Source organism: Nylanderia fulva, unplaced genomic scaffold, assembly GCF_048542155.1.
Source record: "Nylanderia fulva isolate GAGA-0341 unplaced genomic scaffold, ASM4854215v1 Scaffold33, whole genome shotgun sequence".
NCBI classification, from domain to species: Eukaryota; Metazoa; Arthropoda; class Insecta; order Hymenoptera; family Formicidae; genus Nylanderia; species Nylanderia fulva.
This window is the reverse complement of record NW_028190400.1, coordinates 1,339,872-1,367,747: the sequence shown is the minus strand read 5'-3', so window position 1 is coordinate 1,367,747 and position 27,876 is coordinate 1,339,872. Positions and strand designations below refer to the sequence as shown.

Here is a 27,876-nt window from a genome sequence, read left to right as displayed (position 1 = left end):
AAAGAGTTTTAAATCTGTTTTTAATAAAAACGATAATATAATTACGATATTCCTGATATAAGAATAATGCTAATTAGGATTATTACCTCTCTTATAATAATTTGGTGTAATTAATTATATTAATATAATATATATTGATAATAATTTGATATAATACACATTAATTAAATATTTTTTATTAATAGAATTGTTAATGATTACAATTTTTCAATTGTAGCATCAATTATACTTACATTAGTTACTAAATAACTCAAAAATAAGAACATTTTCAATATATATAATAGTTTCTGAATGTGAGTTAAATTCTTGCTCGTAAATAAATTTTTAATGTATATATTGGCGACGGCATAAATAAAAATAATTACAATTGCTTAATTTTATAAGTATATACGATTTTCTCGATTATAAGAATAACAAAAGCTATTACTGTTCCACAGCACATCACTGCAATTGGTAAAGCAATTTGATCTATTCCAATTGCTTCCATCGTTTTAGTATAATCGTCTTTAATTTTTTTTTCCATCCAACGTTCTTCTAGCACATCCCAGAGTCCAACTTCCATTAATTTGAGTATTCTATTTATAAAAGTTATCTTTTTACAAAACAGACATATTATAACATTATATAATTGTATATTTTAAAAAATTGCTGATCTCTTACCCGAGATCGATGGTTCTCTTGTACTTAAAATTCTTTGCGATGCCTGCAGCTATCCACATATTCAAATAGGATTCTCCAACTGGAGTTAGTTTGCATATAGTGTTTGTTGCTTTGTATGCGTCTTCACCTTGAATTACAGTATATTTTTTTTCTGTTGAGGAACATATTGTTTCAAACATTTCTTCAATTGTTGATGCAAAGACAACGCGTTTCGCCGTTCTTACTCGTACAAAAGCTCTGTTAGGGCTTATCTAAATATTTTAAAAACTGAATTTAAGAATATATATATACAAATGTACAAGCATTTTTTTTAATTCTTTAAATCATATGAATTTATTTAATGCAAAAAATAAAATTTAAAATTTAATAAATTATGTTTATTAGTTTATTACATGTATAATTAGTATTAGAGATATATTAATACTTTATATATGTATATATTTATTTATTTATTAATACCTTAAATGCAATATCTGCAACAGAACCTTTCAGAGTAATAACTTTATATCTAGTATGAGTTACCAAAGATTGAAGATTATCAAATGGCGGTATAATAATATTTTTTGTCATATAAATAAATAATACAGCACCAAATGCCATATATAATATAGAACAAAAAAGACCTAGTGATATTTCTAATATCTTTGATCTTCCATATAGAATCTCAGGAACGTAGCCTATTACAATTATTACATAATTAATTACGTTTTATGTCACTTCGATAAAATTTTTCGATAATAACAGATATATATACATATATGTGTATATATATATATATATATATATATATATATATATATATATATATATGTATATATATACAATTATATAATTTTAAAATAATATATTATGCATTGATAAAATTTAGAATCTGATTTCTGAATCACACAATTTCTAAATCATACTTTTAGAATTTCTCTCTTTTTTTCTTCATAAAAAATATATAAAGATATTTTAAAATTTTGATAAATTATATAATATTTGCATTGCTATTTAATTTTATTGCAGTATATGTATATACATATATAACTATTGAAAAACAAGAGCAAAAATGAAATATTTGATCTTGCTTCTTCATACTTTGATTGCAGAGCATTCCAAAATTATAAAAGAAATGTTCGCCGAAGTTTGTGTTTTTATATTTGTTCTCGATTCGTGTGAGAATAATTTGTGACCAAAAACTACAGATGCTTAGCGTTACATGCATAACCAGTATAATGCACCATACTTTCCAAGAGAACACCTTTGCCATCCATGTGATGTCGTGCATTTCCTCGAGACGAATATATGTTCGATAACTAAAATTGTTTTACCATTCTTATAGACATCTATATAGATATAGATCTTTATCAAGATTTTACTGAACTATTAAAGATAAATTTACACCTTATTTATTTACATAAAATATATATTTCTTTAGAAACTCAATTAATTACTTTTTTTTCTATTTAAGTTTTAAATATAGAATGACAAAACTTCATTATAATAAGCAAAATTAAATATGTACCTATTTATCCATAGAGGCATTGTAAAATCAGTAGCTGTAAGTAGCGAACTGTATGTTTCGATTTTTGGTATAGCAATAGTTTCATTGCGAAAAAGTATGTCTAATAATTTATTTATATAAGTTTGGTTTTTTTCTACCACACCTGCGCTGTTTACATTTGATCTTATTGGTTGTAATCTAAATATACAAAATATCTCTTTTACAACCACTGTTTATTCTTAATTTTGTGTGTATATATATATATGTATATATATATTACACATAAATCTACCCAGCAAACACAGTATATAAATGTTATATACTTAAGCATGTTACATGTAACGTATATGTTAGTTGTAATTTCCCACTCATAGATGTAACATTTTTAATATTACATATATTACATTGTAGTTATATTGTTATTATATCCCAAGATAGCACTGACTTATCAATACATCAATGTGCTATTTGGTATATAATTACAATATAACTACAATGTAATATATGTTATATTAAAATGTTACATCTATGAGTGGGAAATTACAACTAACATGAATGTTACATGTAACGTACACGTTATATTACCTGTTATATTCCATTTTATTATAGCAATATACCAATTATATATCGGTGTTTGCTGGATAAGAACATATTAAAATCTGTTTTCATGATCTAATCAATAGAATATGTATTTCTTACGTAAAATTTAATGATTCGGAGAGAAGAGTCCATAAATCACCGCAAAGTCCTGTAACTTTCGTGTCGTTGTCGTAAAATTCAAAAAAATTTGGTTCCTAAAATACATATAATCGAGGAAATTATTAGTCAATTCCTCGATTCTTGTGTTTTTTCATTCTGTTTCTTTTTTTCTCTTTAATTTATATCTTCTATTAAATAATTATCTATAGCAAATTATTGCAGTAATTATTATTATGTTGAAAATAATAAATAATTAATTTATTCGTTCGTTTTCCAATTAAATCCGAAAGATATATTTTTTACCTCGTGAATTACTACAATTTCATTAAAAATTAAATATATGTATATATATATATTTTTTACATTAATAGTTTTCACACGTATAATATTATATATATATATATATATATATATATATATATATATATTTATATATATATATATATATATATTAGTTATCTATTTTTCTGTCCCTTATTAATTTTTACAATCTAATTTTTTAAAATTAAAGTTTAAGATAAAATTTAAAATGTCAAATATCAAATTAATAATGTATTACATGAAATTTTTTAAACCATAAGAAATAAAAGTATATGGAAATAACAAAAAAAGTATATAGAAATTATATATAAAAATTAAATATAAAAATGTATATATAATATATATAAAATATAATAGCTTTAAATTTAATAAAGATTAAAATTAGATATTTAAAGACAAGGCTCGTGTAATATTATAAAAATAAGATTTAGAAAGACAGGTCCAACCATAACAAGCATATTAAATTAGTTAGAGATGTAAAGTCAACACATATTGTGACACTGGATAATGAACACATTGACTTGGCGGAATCTTGACTACTCATCAATTTAAACAAACACGGTGAAATACACTACAATAATGAACCTATTCGGAAATATTCTTGATGATGGGGACTAACTTTTTGATGCTGGATAACATCTAATTGTTTCAATTCTCATATTAAGCAGTTCTGATGATATTCTCAACTAATGTGCAAAAGGATTGATGACGTGGAATAGACTGTCAACTTGATCTAATAACAACAGTGAACTCGTTTGCATGTTTTTTGACATATTTAAAAAGTTACCATCTCAGTTAAAAAATGGTTAGCCGATCAAAAACAATATCTATTTTTAATAAATGATATAAGCGTCACCCAATATAAATTTAATGACTCATCAAACCAAAGGTTCATTACAAAATAGACTCTAATGCGTAATATTTCTTAATTTTATTTTTTATATATTTACTGAAGAAGGCTGAAGTAACAGGCGAAATGTTTATTTTTTATTTTTTATTAATATCATTGTATATACTAACAAATAAAGTAATTATGTGTTGACCTTACATCTCTAACTAATTTAATATGCTCGTTATGGTTGGCCCTGTCTTTCTAAATCTTATAATAGCTTTAATATTCAAATCTTTTTGTAATATATATAAATTTTGCTAGAGTGATATGTTTTGTAAATTATATAGCATATGAATGATTATTAATTAACATAAATATTTAAATAATATTGTTAATTTTTATTTTTTAGAAATATAGTTATCGCATGATTTCACAAAATATTAAGGACAACCATTAGATATCTAAGTAAAAATAACATACCTGGAAAGATGTTAAAGTCAAATTCTGCAATTGAAAATTGTGATTTTCGAGTGCTCGATTTTGTTTGAAACGTTCTTGTTGCATCATGGCATATGCTGGTACATTCGAAATTGGCACAAAAATCTTCTGCATCTTATCCCAAATTACGCCGTTCATTATTTTAGAAAATACCAACAACCTATTCGATGTAACCAGTTGTCTCACAAAAATGCTTTACGTGCATTTTGACGACTTATAACGACTATATACTGACGACGACTTATATATATATGTTATTTGCACAATAACTGTGAAATTATTATCGTGTATCTGATCACGTTTGCTCAAGTTAATAGAATAAAAGACTAATGAGAATAAAAATGTTTGATGTGTGCTTACTTTAGATAACATCTCTTTCTGAAATATTCTACACGAGTGAACTTAATAATTCTTAGCATTAATTTCTAACTGGAGAAATGTGTGTGCGATTACATGTATTATACACACACACACACACACACACACACACACACACACACACACACACACACACACACACGCACGCACACGCACACACACACACACACACATATATATATATATATATATTTTCGTCGATTATTCTCTTACTTTGATACAGTATTTTCCATTTAATTAGGAAAAAGTGAATATTGCATATTTTATTATTGCAAAAATTGTAGAATTATCCCAGCTAGCAAAATGATACAAACTTTGCACAAAGATTGCGGCAAACTCGAGCAGGCCTTTGTAGCAAAATTGCAACAAGGTGTGTCCGCATTAAGCTGAGCTTTTGCTGGCAAGGTTTGTCACAACAGCGTGACGCAAAATTCACGTAAATAACAGAGCAAGCTTTGCCGTGCGCGTCATGATAGCAAATTTGTGGCAAGAATAGGGCAAGGTTTGATCTGGCACTATAAGACGCAAAATTCACGCAAATAACAAAGCAAACCTTGCCGTGCACGATGTGATAGCAAATTTGTGGCAAAAACAGGGCAAAGTTTGCTCTGACACAATGAGACGCAAAATTCACGCAAATAACAAAGCAAACCTTGCTGTGCATGACTTTAATAGCAAATTATAGCAAGAACAAAGCAAAGGTTGTCGTAACAGTGCGGATTGTAATTAATATAATAATTTAATGAATTAATGAGCTCATTAAAAGATTTTAATTAATAGTATATTAAATTTTATATAAATAGATAAAAATAATTAAATTTTCTTTATATTTTATTATTATTATTAATATTAATAAAAAATATATAGAATTTTAATTATTTTTATATTTATTTATTTATATAAAATTTAATTAATGCTATTAAAGTCCTTCTAATGAGCTCATTATTTTATTATTAATTACAATCCGCACTGTTAAATCCTTTGCTCTGTTCTTGCTACAAATTTGCTTATATATTTGATTATATCAAATTTAATTAATACTATATATTAATCTCTCTAAATAGAAGAATAATACTTAAGCAATTTTTTTAAAGTTTCTATTATCAAAAATGTTTTATATTTATTTCCATATATTTATCTTCAAATTTTTATTTTTAAAAATCGGATATCTATAATTTATAATCATATATATAAAGACATAAGCGTTTTATATGTATATATAGACCGCTATTTAATTAGTATATATATCACTGCTCAATCCTGAAAAACTCGATCAATCGGCGTCACGAAAGGAACTGACCGAAGCTACCTTTTCTTTTGCTATTATAATGATATTACATATATCGTACGACGAGTTTGTCGAACGTAGCAATTGGTTAACGAATAGAGAATTTCTAAAGTTTCTATCTAATATTCAATCGTTACGTCCGACCACCATCATTTTGTAGTATGAATGTAATATCGGCCTTAGACAATTGTGCTTTGCTTCACGCGTATTTAGACGGCGGGAAGATTGACACCATCTATTGCAGAATTATATAATAACCTTAAAGGTGCGTACAGACTTACAAGAGAACATCGTAACGTAAAACCGTCGCGTAACACCGACGAAATGCATGGACAATACCCCGTAACGCTTAAATGTTTGGTGCGAGGTACTGTCCATACATTGCGTCGATGTCACGCAACGGCGTTACGTTACGATGTTCTGTTGCAAGTCTGTACGCACCTTAATATAATCAACATAGTTAATTTAAAATCTTGAGCCTTAGAATTATTCGTAACATGTTTAGATTTTTAATCTCTTTTCAAATATAATAATTATAGACAAATATAAATATATTATTTATATAAATATAAATATACTGTCTGTAGATATATATTTGTCTATAATTATTATATTTGAAAAGAGATTAAAAATTTAAACATGACAAATGACTGTAGTATCAAGATTTTAAATTAACTATATATGTTAATTATATTAAAGCCATTATAATTCTGCAATAAATAGTATCAATTTTCCCGCCGCCTAAATACGCGTGAAGTAACGCATTATTGTCTAATAGCGAAAAAAAAGATGTTCTGTCAGTTCATCTGCGACATCTGATTGATTGAGTTTTTCAGGCCTTAACGGTGATATATCTAATTATTGAATAACGGAAACGATTTTTATTTCTTGACGATGTTATTGGACGCTGAGCCAAGTTGAACACCATTAATTTCGTCTTGGGAGTTCTTAACTAATAATAACAGCAACACCTGAAATATACAATATATACAATAGTACGAATATATCTAATACTATATTGTCCGTAAAAGAAACTTTATTGTCTGTCCGAAAAGAATCAGCAACGTTAAAGGAAGCAGCATTATCCAACTGTTTGTGCGTAACAGGATCTTGTGAAACATTTGAATGTAAAGTATTTTTAATTTCCAAAGTAATTCGCCTTCGTTGTCTCGCAGACAACCGGTGGAAAGATTTACGCGAAACAGAATATTTAACTGATTTCATACTTGCCTGAAAAATCTTCTAATCCTCTGCGATACCTTGCGGCACTTAGAACTTGGAAGCTCGTCTCAAAAATGTGGGAAGCTTCTAGAATTATAACCTCTGTGATAACCTTGCGGCACGTATGGTAGCACTCACGGTGGTTGAATTTAGAAGAACGCGGGAACAGTGCTGAGAGGTTACAGGACAAAAATTCGCGCAAACGTAGTAGCGCGCATTAAAAGCGCGCAAACGTATGTGACACATGACTACGCCATGCACGGCAAGGTTTGCTCTGTTATTTGCGTAAATTTTGCGTCTCATCATGCCAGAACAAATCTTTGCTCTATTTTTGCCACAAATTTGCTATCACGCCATGCACAGCAAGGTTTGCTCTGTTATTTGCATGAATATTGCGTCTTATCGTATCAGAGTTAACTTTGCTCTATTTTTTTCGTAAATTGTTTGTTATACCGTGCATGGCAAGATTTGCTCTGTTTTTGTCACAAATTTGCTTTATATCGTGTATCACAAGATTTGCTATTATTGACGTAAAGTTTGTATTTCACCATGATACCATCATTTGCTCTCTTCTATAAGTAAAATTTACGAACAAACTTTTCTCTGTTAATTGCAGCATCATATAACGAAAAGTTTTGCCGTTAATTTGTTCGAAATATTTAGACAAGACGAAGCAAGGCAAATGTTTGCCAGAAAATTGTTGTTAAAATTAAAGCAAACTTTGCCGAAAAGCTTTAACGAAACGTGATTTTATCACTCTTGGCTAGCTGGGATAGTAGTAATATTCAATATAAACGACTTTAAAGACTTAAAAGATTGTAGAATATATAGTAACAATATTCAATACATTTAAATATCTTATTTCTTTAATGTAGATCGCAAATTGACGATATTTTACAATACATTTTACTTACATCATTTGTTCGTGGTTAATCAATTTTAGTAGCTATCACGATAATCTACAGAATGTGTTAGTATTTTTTCCATGACGCCTTGATGGCGCATCGATGTTATCATACAGTGAAACTAATGCACAGGTGAAAGGATAATAAATACCTGTCATAACGTACATGAAAAAACGTAAATGTGAATTATAGAGATATCTTTTATGCATAACTTATAAATTATCCTTTATGTAACTAAGAATTTACGGTAGAAAAAATAGTAAAATTTATTTAACGCGGAGCAAAAAATTTAAATAGATTCATTATCACATTAGTGATCTTGAGATACACATGTTATACATGTAAATAATTAAATATTGATCACATTAAATATTATGCAATGTGATACATATTATAAATAGAAAGATAATCTAATTAGCGTAAAATAAAAATAGAGAGATAAAATTATATATAGAAAATTGTTAGAACAGTTAATTAAACAAATTTATTTCTCCGTAGTCTGAAAAAATTTATTATTCAAATTTCTTAATTAATAGTTCCTTAATTATTTACCATAATTGTTCGATATATCAATATTTCCTTATTATAGAAGGAAGGGAATAATCAATCGCAACATACGAAAAACATGAATTGTATATTATATTTGACTGGATATATAAAGGCCTTAATGTATAATCTTTCGCTGAAATTTTTATTCGACATAAATTAACTTAGATCTACGTTTCTGTGACAAACCTTCGAGGCGGTTAGGAGTACAATCGATACAAATTTCTCGATTCGGAGGTTCGTCAGTTCTAGAGAAGTCTTATTTAACTTTAATTAAATAGCACTTTCGCGCACTCTCTCTCCGATCATTGTCCGTCCAGTTAACGAACATTGGAGGTAAAAATTGCCGAACGATTAAGTCCAGTCTTCTTTATTTTTTCTCCAGCAAACGGAACTCGCTTTTTATGTTTTTTTTTCACATTAATACAAAATTATAAAAAGTTATAATACAGTCTTCTTTCGGATGCTTTAATTCTATGTTTTCTCTAATCGTTCTGCGTTATTCATTATACCTCGAAGGGTTAAAATAGGCATTAATTTTACAAAGTTCATTATCAGATAGTGTCGAATCGAGTGACAATAATTTAGCGTTTTTTAGGATGTATATTCTACGTTCTATACACGAATAACATATGATTTATACATGAACGCTGATATTTTTTTAACGTCGCTGCGTGTTAATTGATATTAAATCTCAGTTATTTGTGTCGAGGTCAAGAAATACTAAGGATATACGGCTGAAGAAATAGCAAGTGTCTGAAAAATTTATCGTAACAACTTATCTTTCTCATAGCAATGTAAAATTATCTCTCTTAGCGATGTAAAATTATGCTTATATTAAAAACTTTTTGAATACTCGCGATATGTGCGTGACATGGGGAAGCTATAAACATTACAATAAATTAATTCATAATTGTGTTTTTCATCAGCACTATGCTCCACAACTAAAGTATGCCAATCAATATAATAGATTTATATATAGTACAATTGCAATAATCAAATAATAATTAATATTTGTCGATAAAAAAAGCGAGACCCTAAAGACAGATAAAAGATACACATATGCAGTTATTATAAAATATACAAATTGAATACCTTTTTGTTAACAGTCAATATTCATTATCCGAGTTTTGGCATACGATATGATGATTATAAAAACTGCTTTTTAAAAAACATCTCAAACCATACATTCACGAAACACACACATTCACACTTGTTTTCTCTTTCGCGCTTCCTCTTTCATTTCTGCTTATTACAATATATATCCGATTGCGCGTGCTCGCACCTTTTTGAACAATTCTGTAAAGATTATTTGAAAACATGATTCATAAGGTATGCCTTATATAGAGTATAACAATATTCCATACAATATTATACTCTTTGGACAGAGCATGCATAATTAAACATTCGTTTTAATGTAGATATCAATATCTGTTGATATTGTATTCTGCAAATTTATATTTCTTTTTTGAAATAGAATTATCTCTTTCTCTCTCTTTGCTTTTCTTATATATTATAACTTATAAATAAACGTATAAATTATACATATATTCTCACTCTAATATAATGTTTCATTGAATATTTATCTCGTAAAAATAAAAAAGATAAGTCTTGAAAATTTTATTCTATTGTTGCACGACTATAGTCACAAATGGGGAATCGTGTTAAAGCACGATATCCGATTCTATGTCCTGCCTATGTAAATATTAAACTAGTTTATATATGTATGAGACATGATCGACATATATTATTAAAATAAACGGCAGTATAAAATACGTGCATATTTGTAACAATAAATAAATGCATGTGTATGACAATGATTAAGTCTTGTAGCTGGCTTCTATATTCTTCCTTCGTTTGATATTATCCAAAAAGAGTCTCCAATAGTTGTGAGAATACATACAATACGTCATCCGAAATACGCGACAATATAAAATACGTGTATATTTGTAAAAATAAATAAATATACATACATATGGCAGGGATTAGTGTTGCAGCAGCTTCTTGTATTTATTTTGTTCGTTTGATACTATCTAAAGAAGTATCCGATAGTGTTTTATCATTACTGATAATTTATTATTGCGGCAAATATACGAAAAACATATACTATTCATAGCAAAGTCGTTTATTTCGAGACTCTCGTCTCAGTTGTGACTTTACTGGGATCCGGTAACCTGACGACCAATTGCGCACCATTTTGCAATGGTCTTGAACCGTTGTTCATCGCATTTGCTTTGGACACACTAGTCTGAGGTGCTACTGCAGGTAAAACTTTCTTCGCACCGCTCAACTTGGGTGAGCAACACTGTTTATCGTCATAGACATCATTTAGATTGACATTTGTAGTAGGATTCTGGTAATTATTAGATGTTTTTATCGGCGTTCCATATTCCATATTGAAACCGCAATTTGGTCTCTGCTCAACGCAGTTAGAATTTGGAAAAGTATTCGCTGTCGGCAGCATTTTTATCGCGTTGCTGTGATCGTTGAGATTACAGATGACCGTTGGCTCAGTGCCTGTTTTCTGATCGCTTTTATTATATATGGGCGCTAACAATTGTGTCGAGTTGGTTTTATTCGTGCTTTTATGGCTACTACCGGAATAACTGGTAATAGATTCGTTGCAAAAATCACTCAAGTAGGTTTGATTTATATACCAATTGTGTAGCCGGTGATGAATCTCTGGGAATTGTGGCCTGCGATTCGCTACTTCATGCCAACATTCAATCATTAAACTGTAAATCATTGTCGGACAGTCTTCCGGACATGGCAATAATTGCCGTGAGCGAATCATGTCTATTACTTCCTGATTGTTATATCCATAATATGGCTAAAGAAACATAAAATATATAAATTAGAAGAAAAATTTTTCGCAACTAGAATATATTGCTTTTGATATTTGGGAAAGGTTACTTTAATTATTTCAATTTTACCTGCAAACCATAGCTGTATATTTCCCAAAGTACAACTCCGAAACTCCATACATCTGATTCAGTAGTGAATTTACCATAAAGAATTGACTCAGGTGGCATCCATCGAACAGGTAATAGACTCTTAGATTGTACCCTATAGTAATCGCTGCTGTATATATCTCGTGATAAACCAAAATCTGAGATTTTGACTGTCAAATTATCGCCCACTAGACAATTTCTCGCTGCCAAATCGCGATGAACGTAGTGATGACTAGCCAAATATTCCATGCCTAAAAGAAATTAATAATTATCAGAGATATAATAAAATTATAATAATCTAATTATATAAAGAATAAATAGAGAATAAATTAATACCAACCGGAGGCAATTTGTAAAGCAATATGCAAAAACTCCGGTTGCTCTAGAATTTTTCCACTACTGTTGTTCAATGGTACATCCGATCTCGGAGAATGGCAAATTAGAAATTCGTGCAGATCTCCTTGAGTCATATACTCAAAGAGCATACACATTGGTTCTCCTTTCAATATTACACCAAGCAAACAAATAATATTTGGATGTCGTAGATCTGTCATAAGTTCGACTTCTCTTTTGAAATCGCTTTGAGTCTTCGGAGTCGCATTCTCCTTCAGTGTTTTTACTGCTACATAAATAGGTGGCTCACATTTATTTCCAGTTTGCAATTCACCCTTGTAAACTTTTCCTAAAGAGAAAAGAAATATTTATATTAATTTAAAATACATTATTCATCAAATTTGAATGATAAAGATTAATTTAAAAAAAATTCGAATTCTTACCGAAAGCACCTTCGCCCAACTCTTGCAAGAGCACGACATTATTTGTAGTAAATTGTGGTATCCTAGTATTAGACGTTCTACTACTGCCACTGCTTAAGGTGCCAGTGCCTGGTGTCATGTTACCAGGTCCTGCCAAAAGAGAACTCATTTCCATGGGCTGTGTGGTGCTCCTCCTTCCATCATATATATTTTTATCACACTGGATACCGGTCAACATCTGTTAAAAGAATATTATTTTAACAGCACTATTCAGTTATAAATCATAATATAAAAATATATCAATATATTTACTTTATTTGATGGTAAATGATTCATTTGCCTTCTGGATTTTCTACTTCTGTAGCAGCAGCAATAACAAATTAATATAATAACAAAACCTCCTGTTAGCACAAAACCAACGACCGCATAAATCCATAAATTTTCAACTAGAAGCAACAAAACATACATTATCAATATTAACTTACACATGAAATGTACATGAGACAAAGATATATATTTATTATTTATATATACAAATTTTTTATATATATGTAACATACTTACCACATTTAGGTATATTACAAAACTCCTTTTGCATTCTGTTATTGACATCAACATAACACCATGGTTGAATTTCTTTTCCACCAGGATTCCGACAGTAAGAATGACGTCCGGCTAATTCGGGATAATCAGATATTGGAAGATTAAAGTGATGAGCCCATCGTAAACACGATCTTCCACTAACGCTCGTTTTTACAGTTCCCCGATAGGATTTTCCACTACCCCAATAGCAGTAGTCGTCTGCAAGAAATATATTAAAAAGTATTAAGCATTTGATATCAAAATCACTTATGCAAAACAAATATATACGTACTTTCTTGTACATTATTTGCCGCAGACAACCCAAGTGTTAAACAATCGCGAGCCTCTGTCGACCCATCCAGGGGTAAATCAGAACATTCAACCAAAGGCACTTGATGCCCGATTAACGGATGCCTCTTCGCTATCGCATATTCCTTCCTGCACAATTCATTTTCCAACATTTCACACTCCTCCCGACATATCCTTCGTAATTTACGATTGATTTCGTTTTTGCTGGATGCTCGATGTTGCGCGTCCCCGTAACTCTGATTAATTATCTTCTTGTTACTCGATTTCCCGTTTTCATTAAGCAACAAATTAAAAACCGGATTTAATGTTGGACTACGTTTTTTGTGAATACCACGCAGTCCTGTAAAATCGTCTGTGTCGTCGCGATCTCCGTCATCTAAAAGATCATCTTGCCTAGAATTCAGGAGATTGAAGAGTTGTGTACTCGCTTCTGTGTTTTTTGGTTTTTGAGTATTAGATGTCGCATCGCTACATATTGGAAAGGCGGAGTAGCAAAGAGATGGTTTCGCATATCCTTCGCAATTTGATGAGAGCTCACTGTAACAAAATAATTAAAAATATTTTAGTTCTTTTTCTCATTTAACATTAACATTATCTTGTATATTTTACAAGTTTTATTTCAATATATCCTAACGCTTAATATAACAATACACATACTTTGAAAAATTGATAACTTGAAAAGCCTTCATTAATTTCTCCTCGAGCATTTTCTGTGTCATGGGATATATAATATAAACTGATTGATTTCCTACAAACTGTGCACAAGTTTTTCCCACATACACCTGTAAAAATTGAATTGTCATGTAACTTTTTAAAATATTTTTAATATATATCTCAAATTATATTTACTTTTATACTTAAATACAAACCTCACAAGTTCCTTTATGATTGTCCTTTCTGTCTGGAATTGAACTTGATATTTCATCAAAATTCATATTAGGAGGGAATTGTATATTGCCATTAGTAAGGCCGCTGATTGTATTGAGATCCATGGTGCTGGATTGCGAGCTGGTTGGCTGTGGGCTCGGTGAAAGTATATTGAACGGATTTACAGATGCTAGATGAGAAATGTGAGGTGTAGACATTCCAGTCCCTGAGATGCCCAAAATGTCTCCATTTCCCATGCTATCATAGAAAAAAAATTCATTAGTACAAATATGATAATTATTATATTTTTGCTTTAATATTTTCATTCATATTCTGCACAAAATTTTGTTTTTAATAAATCAAAGAAAAAATACGTTAATAACTGGAGTAACAATAATTATTCATGACATTTTTATGTGATGATTCGAAGTAAAATAATTACGTGTTATTTCAAAACATAACCTTAGCAAATTTATAGAAAAGTTAAATTTTTAAGAATTATTTGAAATATTTATTGCAATAAAACAATAAAAAAAAATCGATTGTCGAATTATCAGTTTGTTTATCAATAATATCAGGCTCAAATTTAAGTTATCTAGAAAAAAAAATATATTTTTCTAGTATATATAACCTCACGACGATAAAGTTACACGGTATATTACCTCGTCTTCGACGTGTTTCTGGCATTATTTGTGGCTTGTACAAAAATACACGTATTTTGCAACAATACTAGGTACAAGAGTAGCTTCATAATTCAGAAATTAATTATCAAAACATTTGGTTTAATGTATAAGAGTTAGTGTCAGTTGACACCACACCCGGTGTCAACCATTTGTAAACTGACGTTGGTCGCATATTGAACATTGATTATTAGACTTCTCGGCAGATGTCGCGACGAATATGATTTTTTTGCCAATTTCAGAAGAAATAAATATTCAAAATTAGTTCTATTACACGCGTCGATCAAAGAAGTTTGGAACTTTCTCTCCTTTATTCGGGAGATATTATTAAAAAAATGACGGAACTGAAACCACATACATGGTGAGTAATTAATGTCGGCAAGGTTTTTTAACCAAATAATGTAGTAAAGATTTCGCGGAAGAACGAAAAACTGAAGTTTTGCAGTTTAATGATCGAAACATATTGTTAACGTTAGCCATTTTCTTCGTTATGTTTCACGTATGTACATACATAATTTACAATAAATGTAAGTACTTTTCTAAAAGAGAAAAGAGATTTTCTTTGTAAAATAAAATATATATATATATAGATATCTCAAGAATTACTCCTTTCTTAACATATTGCCATATGGCATAATTAGTTATTAGATTAAAAGTAATTAAATGTTGATACATTCCGTGAAAAAGGTATATATATATATATACAGGTATATATATATATATACAGGGTTTGTCCGGAAAGTAATGCGTCGCATTTTTTTAAAAAAGAATTTATTGATCGCATAGGTAAAACAACTTAAAATTGTTCGAAGTATGACCCTTCTGCGTCAATACATTTTTGCCAACGCGATTTCCATGCGTCATAAGATTTCTGGAACTCCTTGACTGGGATGCTGTTCAGGGAGGCCGTCGAAGTAGCTTGTACGTTGTCAACCGACTCGAGCTGTTGTCCTTTGAGCTCCCTTTTCAGCCGAGGAAATAAAAAAAAGTCCGCCGGGGCCAAGATAACGTTGTTCAGGAAATTGGGATTATCTGCACAGAGTTGCTTGAGTTCTTCACAAACTTCCACTCGGTGTTGCTTTTGCGCATCGGTCAACACTCTGGGCACAAGTTTTGCGCAAATCTTCCGCATGGCCAAGTCTTCCGATACAATCTCGTGAACAATCGTTTTCGGCAAGTTCAATAATTCCGACATTAAGCGAACATTCATTCGACGGTCTGAATTCAATAATTGGCGCACACGAGTCACATTGTCGTCCGTTCGCGATGTTGACGGGCGTCCTGCGCGGGCCTCGTCGGCGACCTCCTTCCGACCTTCTCTAAACATCTTGTGCCATCTGTTTGACTGCGATTTGGAAAGGCAATCGTCCCCGAAAACTTTCTTGAGCATTTCAAAAGTTTCCAGCGGCGTCTTGTCCAGCTTCACGCAAAACTTTATCGCATAGCGTTGCTCTATCGTTCTCTCCATCACAAGTTCGACGCGACCACTAAGCAGAGGTTCACAGAATAAGCCGTCCTAACCCTCCAAGCGCATGGAAACAATTGAGCGACCTACCGTTGGAAAGCTAAGGGTACCCCCCTTCCTCCCCAACCGGTCCCATCGCTCTGCGATGTATAGTCGCGTCACAAAAAAATGCGACGCATTACTTTCCGGACAAACCCTGTATGTTATTTCCAAGAATAGTTTATTAATTCACATTATCACGTATAAATATTTAACATTTTATTGAATTGTGCAATAAAAGAAAATCTGTAATTCTGATTTTAGATACCAATAAAATCAAATATTTACCCGTCAATGAAACTTGGACCAGACATTCCCGTAGAAAATTTATCGGTACCTGATGGCTGTCCAGAATGTACAGGAGCTGCAAACAGATAAGGTAAGTTAACGCAAATATATATTCCACATAAAAGTGAATAGAAAAAAATAGTGCGTTATTATTTATTAATGACATAAAAAATGTTTTATTAAAACTCTGTTATATATATATATATATATATATATATATATATATATATATTATTATTATTATAACTCTCTGTTATGTATATAAACTATATATTTAATTACCAAAATTCTTTTTTCTAAATAAATAAATCCTTGTGAAGAAAAAATACAGTACAATATATAAAACACTATAAATGCTTATAAATGCATTATAACTTACACTTCATTATTTTTCTTAGATTTTTTTCTTTAAACAAAAAAATATAAGAAATAAGGAAATTGTAGGGAAAATATTATGTTGTATTTATCTTACTTGTTATTTTCTTTTTGTGAATTTAATTTGAAAAATATCTAAAAATATCTAAAAATATCTAAAAATATTACTCCTTAGAAATAGACGTCAGCTTCTTGTTCGTCAAATTACAAAAAAAAACAAACAAAACAAAAAAGGCGATATTTTAAAAAATATTTTACAAATGCGGACGAAATATCGAGTCAAAAAAAAAATTAATTCTATCATAATTAATCCTTTTTTGTCGATGCTTTTAAAAGAGAACTTTGAAAATAATTCTATGTATAAAAAAGAATTTCAATAAATATCATACATTATTTTAATTTTCTATAAAAAGTGTTGAAGAAATAATTAATATTGATTAATTTTTAAGTATGCTATATAATGTGTTAAGAATATTCATATAATGATATTGAATTGTAAAATATTTCTTACGTATATTTTATGTACAAACATAACATTATGCTATTTAATATCACGATATAAAAGATTTTATTGCATATTTCATAATCGTTTATGCTCTACAGAGTAACTTTCTGTGTCGTCCATTTTTCCATGAATACGAAATACGAAACACCGGCTAAAGATTTAAAGAGATCTTTCGGTCTTTCCCATAGCGAGACTCAACAGCTTGGAGCGCACTAACACGCGTGCAATTACGATCCGTCAAAAAGAAGACGCGACATCAAACGCCTCTGTTTGAAGAAAAGCAATTTCGCGAAGCAATCGTTTGGGTTTATTATAGGCGAAGCGATTTTCAGAGGGTGGCGATTTCGTGTTCGCTTTCTCTATGAGGATTTGCACAGTTCTTTATACTCTTTCTTTCCTGTACAGTACGGCACAAAGCAAATAATATCGGAAATCTGAATCTACCCCTCGAGAGCTCGCACGCGAAGGCTTTCGACTTATTTCTTGTTCGACATGTGAATTCTTGAATCACTTTCGGCACGAGGGAAGGCCCGTGATATCCTTAGGAAGTTACGTAAGAGGTTGCGATTGCACTTTTACGTGTTCTTTAATTTCGCCAATAAGAAACCGGTGCTTATTCTTAAGAGTAATATATTTATTTTTTTCTTAACTTTTTTAAATCAAGTTTTAGGAGAAAAAAATAAGATATCCGAAATACAAAATAGTTAGTTTTTCTAACAATTTCTTTCTTTCTTTTCTTTCTTTAAAGAGAAGAATTTCAGAAAAATTATAATAAAGTAAGTTATAATGCATGTATAACACTTTATGTCTCGTACATGTTATACTTTCTCACATTAATCCTTTCATTTAAAAATAAAAAAAATTATATTACGTAATAATATTACATAATAAAACTATTCTAAATTAGAAGCATAATTTTGTCAATCCCTTTCTAAAAAATATTAAGTCGATTCTCGCAAATATTACTGCCTCTCTTTCGCGATGCTATCTCGATTTGTGCGTTATATTCGTAGCATCGAGAAACTGTTATCGCGAAGCTTGATAATTTATTCCTAATAAAATTAAACAATATATTACAATATTTTAAACTCGATTAATATTTTTGACAGTTATCAGCTGATTTCTGTCAAAAAATATTAATCGAGGATAAGATATTATTAACATATTATTTAAAACATATTACTATATTTTAATTTTTATAACACATTATTATTTTAAAATTTAATTAGCAAATTAACGGTTTAATCAATTAATTTCTGTAAAAAATATTAATATTTTTGACAGTTATCAGCTGATTTCTGTCAAAAAATATTAATCGAGAATAAGATATTATTAACATATTATTTAAAACATATTACTATATTTTAATTTTTATAACACATTATTATTTTAAAATTTAATTAGCAAATTAACGCTTTAATCAATTAATTTCTGTAAAAAATATTAATATTTTTGACAGTTATCAGCTGATTTGTGTCAAAAAATATTAATCGATATAGGTTTTGATTTTTTGACTTATATATACATATAAAATATATAATAATTTAATTTTTAAGAAAAATTCTTTTCGTAAAAATATTCTTTATTCTTAAATATTTGTTTTAGTAAATAAAGATTGAATATTAAAAATAGTCAAAAAGTTGAATAAAATAGTTAATTAATATTCAACATAATTTTTATTTTTTAAAATATTAATTATTTTAGACACTGTTTTATAGTTTGTTAATATTTGTATTTTGTAGATAAAACATACACTGCACTACAACTCCGCTGCTGTACATAATATTGGAGGTTTAATTTATTATTTAATGTGCTAATTTTACAAAAAAATATAAAAAATAACGATGTAATAGTTAATAATAATAATAATTAATAAATTTGGTTTATTTCAGTGTGCCGAGCGAATAGTTTCCGTGTTATTTTTCGTCGAAATAATACCCATACAGCACAGATTATTGCAAATATATTGCAGCAACGTTGCAATGTTGCAAGTTGCAATGCAACATTATAAAGACATTGCAGAGATATAAGTGCACAAAATTCCAGCACACTTGTAGCAACATGACATTAATATTTCGGAAATATTGCATGTAATCCAAATTCTATAATTTATATATTGTAATATATATGAATTAACTACAACGTATTTTCATTAATGATTTATTTACATTTATATACCTGTATATGCAACATTAGTTTATGGTTGCAATAACAATACATTATTGCAAACTCATAACATATTGCAATACTGTTGTAATATTTTGTTGCAATCTTCAAAAAAGCGGACATTTTAACATTGCTGCAATTCAACAGCAATAATGTAGCAACATTTTGCAGTGAATTTGCAATATTGCAATATTGCGGTGAAAGATTGTTGTAATGTTTTTGCAATCTTTCGGTGCTGTATGGGTAATAAAATGCGCGTTGTATGCAAATGATTTACGTCGGAAGTGCCGTACAAAGTGCCGTGCGATTATTATTCGTTAATTTTTATGCGTGGTCGTAATTAACCGGGGTGTCGCGAGTGTCAAGTGAGTGTTATAAGTAAAGAACAGCAAAGGAAAGACGACCAACAATAAGAGAGGAGGAGGAGGCCGGAGGAGGCTTCGGGAAACAGCGGAGCAACCGTGAAGTGAGTAAATTTTAATCATTTAATACTTAACAATTTCATAAAATTGTTTATTTATTTATTATATTGTTATATTACACAATATAATATGCATAGTGTATTTTATATTTTATTTTAAAATATTAAATAAATTATTTACAATAATTAATGTTTTTTATATAAATAAATATATATATATATATATTTAATTGCGTTGTGCTAAAAATTTTTTAAATTATTTTATTATTTATATACAAATTTGTACTTATATTATAATAGTTTAAGAAAAATTGTTCTCGTAAAAACATTTTTTGTGTAACATTTTCTTTACAGTATTTATTTTAGTAAATAAAGATTGAATATTTAACATAATCAAGAAATTGAATAAAAAATTTAATTAATATTTTATAAAATAAATTATTTTAGATATCTACTCTGATTTATAATTTGTTAATATTTGTATTTTACAGATCAACGTATACAACTCCGCTGCAGCGCGTCGTACCGGTGAGTCTTAATTTATTCTTTAATGGGCTATTTTTACTAAAAAATATTATTTTAAAATTTGATCGAGAACAATTAATCGTTCTCTCAAGTCATTCTTTTTCGCTGTGCGATTTCGTGCGATGATAAATGCAACGGGTGCATATGCAAGCGTTACGATTACGCGAACGCGAGGCACACACAATGAGAGATGAAAGCGAACCTACCAAAGTCGTATGCACAATGTTACGATGCAACGACTTGCGCGCGAGGCGACCCGCACGTATTATGTATCTCGAACAGGAAGTGAAAAAGATAAGGCGGCTCGTGATCATTAATAATCCCCGCCTACTCGCGGAACAGCTCGCATCCCTACGACCCCATGGCGGTGACACCGTTTTACAGGGCAATTATACCGGATGTCTAGCACTTATAATAATAATAATGACGATAAAGCACCACTTTCTATAAAAGCTCGAAACAATTTTTCCCTCGTTGAAAGTAAAATTAAGGCTTTAATTCATTTAATGTTTCAAAAATATATAAAAAAGATAGTTAGTAAAATTTTATTTGTTACCTAATTCCAATGAATTTTATTAATATATTAATTAATATATCTTTTATGGTTATTATTTATTAAAATATTTCATATTGCTAACTTGAAAGTTATAATGAACTATAATACTTGAGTTTATGATAAAAAATATATCGTTTTATCAGTATATAAATTTTCTAGAACACCTAGTATATATGCTCGTGTATTCTTTATTGAGATACGCGTGCACTCATACATATATGTGTAGGCGGATATCAAGAATATATTCTACGTGTTATTATATTTCCGATTTAATTAGGTGCCTCGCGGCGGACAATGCCCTATTGCGTTTTATTGAGGAAGATAAATTTGTCGCAATTAAAATTCTCGCCATATTGTAATAGCTGCATATGTTGTGTCACGCCTAGGTACACTTATAAATTAACCTTTACTACTGATAATAACTTATTTTCAATAATAACATATGTGCAGCAATTATGAATGCAACTTAAACTTGCATTTATGAACAAGAGAACACATTAGAATAAAAAAATATTGATTTATATTTGAATATATTATATTTAATTAAATGCATAAAATATATATAAATTTTAATTCAATCTTTATAATTTTAAAATTGCATTATCTTAAATTATGCAATTAATTATCTCAGAAGATAATAAATGTGATTCTAAGAAAATTAATCTTTAATCACACTCTTTTTCATATATATATATATATATATATATATATATATATATATATATATCTTGATTCTTCAATTAAGATTATGATTCACAGTGCGTATAAATCATATTTGTTAGAAACGCTTTCGTGGACGAACCACGCGTACGCACTGATAGTCGGACACAGGACCGCACACGTACGTTCGCATGTTCGTATGCCGTAGTCAATAAGAGAGGTCATTGATCATTGGTCAAGCAAGATTAATGATGCTCGTGCACGTGCGCCGCTCTCATATGTAAGGCGTGTGCGTGGAAATCGGTAACCGGCAAGTGGACTGAAAGCGAATTTCAGCAGTCACTATAGATTTGCGAATCGCTGAGTAAGACATCGATTGACTGTTACAGACTTATCAACTCCTACTCTCGCCATTTATAATAAACTCAGTATCTCATCATGCAAAATTTAAAAAAAGTTAGACAAAGTTTAGGGAAGAACAAGCCTTTTTTTTTTTTATTAATTTTGGATATTTTTTAAATATCACTTTCAAACATTCAAAATTCGAAAAATTTTTTGCAATCATACTTCAGAATTATATAGACAAAAAAATGTTACTCTTGGATTTTGATTAAATGATTGATTTTGATTATAATTTAATAGCTTTTACAAATGTACCTTTATTTAATTTTAAAATTGGTAACGTTTGAAATGCTGGTTTTTTTCTTTCACATTTTCATTAAAAAAAAATAAATTTCAGATTCATAGAAAATATTGCATTATTAAAGTTTAATATAATACTGCCGAATAATGATAAATATAAAAATTATTAAATATTGAACAGACATAGAATTTTCCTTAATAAAAAGACACAAAATGCAACTACAATATATAATCTTCATCTTGACAGAAATTTAGAAGTTTCAAGAATATAATATTCCAGGTAAGACAGCTAAATATAATAATAAGATGACAATACGATTTTTGCAGATAAAAATAAGAAATATCACGATTAAAATCAATACGCTTTATTGGAGTGTACCGGAGAGGAAGTAGATACGATTGCATGCGTTTATACCATGTCGCGGTTATGCAACGCTTATGCAAACGACAGCAAATCATGCAAGCTCTCGGAGGCACTCTTAAAACTGGTGACGGTGAGAGACATATTATGTACCTGGGGTAGAACGATGATGAAATAAGCCATTAAGTCACGAGGCTCAGCGTAACATTACGAGAAGCAACGTAATCTCGTCTAATGTCGTGCAATGAAATGTAATAGCGGCTACGGTGTATCACCTTATTTCGCATGCGGTCAGATATTACGTTGCATCGGCGAAACCTTATGCGAGAACAAATCATCTTGTGACACTCCGTATCTTTTTGAAATGCTCGTCCGTTTTTACGTTTCTCGCATGGATTGCAGCGATCGCCAATATCATCAGCCCATTCGAATTATAGATTCGAAAAATAAAGTTAACTTTAATTCACCATAATCATTTCGTATAATTAGAAATACATTTAATTATAACATACAACAGGTCCAACAAAAAAGACAGAGAAATTCTTAATTCAACTCGAAATTGAAATAGAAAATAATACTCTACACAATATCATTTTTATAATTTCTTAATTATAAATTCTAAAAATGTCTATGTAGAATTTTTTTTCTCTACACTTGAAGAATAAAATCTTATAGAAATGATTTTTAGTATTAATTGGAAATGATATTATACACCAAATGACAAAGGAAAAAAACTTCTACACAGAAAGAATTTTCTTTTAGTATTTATCCTGAAAATTATGATAATCATGGGACAATATAGTATTGGAAGAGTTTCTCTGATTAATATTTATCACAATAAATAATATTAATATCTACAATAAGATATAAAATATATTCGTTTAATTTTACTACATATAGTAAAATTTACTCTGTGATAAATATTAATCAGAGAAATTCTTATAAAAATCTTTCAATATCATATTGTCCCCAGGTGATTTTCAAGGTAAATTCTAAGAGAAAATTCTCTCTGTCTATTTAAGCAGTTATCAATTGCGCTGTAAGTGCATACACTTTTAATTTTGCACACGAAGTGTCCTTGCAGGAGGTCGAGTTTACACGAGCAGCATCATTATTCAGGCTCTCTATCGTCCTTGTAAATTATCAGTGGAATGTTCGCGCGGCACGCCATATTCTAAGGAGTCACGTATGTAGTCCTCGGGCCCCCAGGACCCGCGGTCGAGGGCGGTGGACGACGTGCACGTATATAGCGAGGAGAAAAAAAAGAGAGAGAGAGAAAGAGAACGTTTGTCTTTGATAATCAACGGATGTCCCATCTATCTTGGTCGAAAAGGTCAACACTTTTCCGGGCGCGACACCCGCGATTGCCAGCCTCGACCAGTGCATTATTCATGAGGTCGCCGTGGTAAGTGTTGTCCGAAATTCAATTCGGTAGCCCGCGAAGGATGTTGTACGTGATTTGCTTCCCGCTGAACAAACTGCGGGATCTCTGTCTCCTTTTTATCTTTCGCATCAAAAAATATATGTTATATATGTATATGTATATATTATATATGTTATATATATGTTGTATATGTGACATGCCCTTTACTATTTATCAACTAAAAATTAATTAAAAAGAAAGAGTTGATAAAATTATAATTTGGAAGTATATATGGAATATTCATTATCCGATTTTATTCTCATTTTCGACATATTCCATTATAAATTTTTCTCTTTGCATCTCTTTCTCTCTCTCTCTCTTTCTCTATTATCTTATTCTTTTTCGCATCCACAATAAACTGTTTTTAATATTTATGTATGACTGATAAATATTTATATATAATTTAATTATATTGAATTTATATATTATTTTTCTCAGTTCGAAGCATAAAATCCTCTCTTTGTTTGTTTTTTCGTTTATCAACTTTCCATGCATGCTTCTCGTACATTGTCAGGCTTCTGTCTTGTCTTGTCGACGAGAAGAACCGCTAACCGCTTCGAGCAAGTTTCCAGCGCAGTACGGAAGCTGATCGAACCGATGAAGTTATGATGCTGCTCTCTCGTCAACTCTGAGAAGTGATCGATAGACGTAACTTCGTGTTTCGACTGCATATGCTGAGAGATAAGCGTTTCACTGATAGTGAAAATGATGGCCGGTCCGATTTTATCTTACAACGTCAGCACAAATATTATCAACATCAATCAATATTCTATCTCAACAATAATGGAATTCTTTATCCAAACTTACTAAAAAAAGTTTACATTAATATTTAATCAAATTTAATTAAATTATTTTACTCATTATTCTGTTTTTTTAATTGCGCGATGGGATTAATATTTTTAATTCAATTTAAAAAATTTTGCATATTGAAAAGTATAATTCCTAACTATCTCCTCCATCTCAACACACATACATATACTCTCTCTCTCTCTCTCTCTTTCCAGACAGATATCCATATTCTTCTCCATATATAGTTGTTTCTTATATTACCTATTTTAAAATAATAATATATATTTTGAAGTTTAAATTGCATAAATAATTGTGAAAAATACTTCAAACTCTAAAAGTCAAAATATTTCGAAAGTATAAACTCTTCCTATTTCTTTCAAGTATCATTGCACATTGTTCAAATGCATTCTGCAATATATCCGTCTGACAATAAGACAATACCGTCCAATTTCGGCGCGATTTCATATAATTTCGCTAATGGATCCTAGTAACGAAGCGAGGTAACTTCATGCGCAATGCTATTAACTGCGCTATTAAATAGCTTTTATCCGCGCGCGCGGGTATCGATAGTCCATTAATATTAATGCACCACCAGCGACTAATGAGCGGCGCCGATCGTTTAGCAACGTCCGTGCGTTCGATAACGGCGCTCTGCGTTATAAGCTACTTTCCTCCATTAAGATTTAACGCGTACCTCGCTACGCAGCGCGTCCATAACTACGAGAAAATTGTCCGTTTTCTCCTCATCTGCATACGCTTGCACGCAGATTGCGTTTCGCGCAGATACGCGCCTGAAACACATGGCGCAGCTCTCCTTAACCACTCCGCTCGGTTTTATTATAATTTTACCCGTGATTCCGCTAATGGGTATTAACCCCGACGAAGCGGACAGAGGAACGTAAAGTAATATTAAGAGAAAACAACTGAGGGAGTTCCGTGATTCCGCACCCTCTGTAATCCGCTTTAATCTTTTTTCCTTTTTAAACCATAGCTGATCGCGAATATATTCTTTTTTTCGTTGGTAATGTGCAAAGTTTCAGAGCTATATTAATTTTGTGTCGTGAACATTTTCTAAGTTACAATTTGAACCATTCAGCCCGCCATTATTTGCAAGTTTCCAGCGGAGTAATAGAAACTATTTATATTTCTAAAATTTGTATATAATTATTATTCAAAAGTAATTAATAGAAAAGATAAACATTTACAATTTAATTGTGATTTTTTTATACTTATAATTTAAGATGAAACTACAGACTACACAGATTACAGACTATTTATATATTAAAACATATATCTATTAAAATAAAACGCTTCTAACATTTCTCTAAAATATTTAAAAGTGACATAACTCGTGAACAGATATATTCGACAAATTTTTTTTCTTCTTGAAGTCCTTTCTCAAATAAAAGTTGCTACTGAAAGATTTAATACGCGTACGTATTATTTTTCACGACTGTGCATTCTCGACTGGAATATTTCACATGAATGGAGTGGTTACCGTCTTGAGGAAGGAATGCTCTGATATTTTTCACCGATTCTCTAGCACGTGGATCCGGAGAGAAAATTGTTTTGCTCTGATATAAGACCGACATTGTTGCGTCAGCGCCGGCCGGCGCTTACGATATAACCCGATAATATATGATTACGTTTAATCGTGCAACGGCCGCGCCGCTCGAGCGGGATTTAAGCTTTGCTAGGATGAAGGCGAGAAAATTGCTGGGTCCGAAATTATATCACGCATTGTACTTACTGTAGAGGTAAGCATTGCTAAACTGTTCGCGCTTGTGGTTAACCATCTGCTTGATTACACTTTTAGTACACAATCCCTTTCAGCTCTTTACATTATTATGCATTTACAGTTTAAATAAAATGAGAATTAGACTCATTGAGTTAAATATTTTTGTACGTACTTCTTTTTTGTGAAATAAAAATATTAGTTCTCAAGTTTATATTTAAAAAGTTAGGTTCTTTATTTTTCTAGATATAGTTTAACGGGGAATGCTGTAGCTAAAAAATATTAGCTAAAAAATATAGCTCAAATTTAGGCATGATAATTAAATTTCATATGTAATATACGGACAAGTTGAAATTTAGCTATAGTAGCTAATTTTTTTCCGTGCAACAGTGAAATAAAATCGCCGATTCAAAAAATCATATTCGATATTTTATTATTAAAGATAAATATTCCGTATATTAAAGATAAATTTCCATAAAACTGTAATAACTATGATTTTATATATAGTAAATTTTTATATACATAAATGCATAATATACCATATGTAGTGAGCGTTAACGCGATAATTTTCTTATAGAAATTATTTATCAATCTAAATATTAGATTGATCTATATATAAATGTATATAAATAATTTGTCGATTAATGTCACATGATTTCGAGGAAATTCTTACATTATTCAAATCTATGGTGAAGATTTGTAAGATAATATAGTACGAACGATGAGAGATAACATCAAATCTCCCTCGGGCATATAACATATAACACATCGCCTCGGAGTGAGTCAGATCGACTCCATAGATTTCCTAAAGAAATATCGTCGATGCGACGTATAAAATACCAGAGAAACTTTTTGAGACCCCTCTCATACATACGCTTTGTATGAGGCCATAACGTGTTTGTGACCTTTCGATTCATCTGAAAGCTTTCATTTAATTCGATGTATTTC

General features: G+C 30.2%; 2 protein-coding genes across 6 annotated transcripts in view; both read right to left on the bottom strand.

Moving 5' to 3' along the window:
- Nucleotides 1–311: 311 nt before the first annotated feature.
- LOC114943097 (glutamate receptor ionotropic, kainate 4-like) lies at nucleotides 312–4,783 on the bottom strand. Its single transcript, XM_029318678.2, has 7 exons — nucleotides 4,479–4,783; nucleotides 2,846–2,940; nucleotides 2,168–2,344; nucleotides 1,741–1,958; nucleotides 1,120–1,337; nucleotides 661–911; nucleotides 312–575 (listed from the first exon to the last, which is right to left on the bottom strand). The coding sequence occupies exons 1-7, from the start codon at nucleotides 4,632–4,634 to the stop codon at nucleotides 362–364; spliced, it is 1,329 nt and encodes a 442-aa protein (XP_029174511.2). The 5' UTR covers nucleotides 4,635–4,783; the 3' UTR covers nucleotides 312–361.
- Nucleotides 4,784–8,903: 4,120 nt separating this feature from the next.
- Nucleotides 8,904–27,876, bottom strand: part of Ror (tyrosine-protein kinase transmembrane receptor Ror) — a 275,303-nt gene continuing 256,330 nt past the window's right edge. For 4 of the 5 annotated variants that reach the window (XM_085484962.1, XM_085484963.1, XM_085484964.1 and 1 more), the window contains exons 6-15: nucleotides 16,771–16,846; nucleotides 14,301–14,556; nucleotides 14,089–14,213; nucleotides 13,415–13,968; nucleotides 13,105–13,341; nucleotides 12,853–12,986; nucleotides 12,562–12,778; nucleotides 12,126–12,467; nucleotides 11,768–12,036; nucleotides 8,904–11,664 (exon numbers count right to left, since the gene is read on the bottom strand). In XM_085484962.1, the coding sequence (XP_085341088.1) occupies nucleotides 10,960–11,664; nucleotides 11,768–12,036; nucleotides 12,126–12,467; nucleotides 12,562–12,778; nucleotides 12,853–12,986; nucleotides 13,105–13,341; nucleotides 13,415–13,968; nucleotides 14,089–14,213; nucleotides 14,301–14,556; nucleotides 16,771–16,846 (2,915 nt within the window). In that variant the 3' untranslated portion in view covers nucleotides 8,904–10,959. Of the gene's footprint in view, nucleotides 11,665–11,767; nucleotides 12,037–12,125; nucleotides 12,468–12,561; nucleotides 12,779–12,852; nucleotides 12,987–13,104; nucleotides 13,342–13,414; nucleotides 13,969–14,088; nucleotides 14,214–14,300; nucleotides 14,557–14,960; nucleotides 15,445–16,770; nucleotides 16,847–27,876 lie in introns of those variants that run through there. The other variant, XM_085484966.1, reaches the window with a different exon arrangement.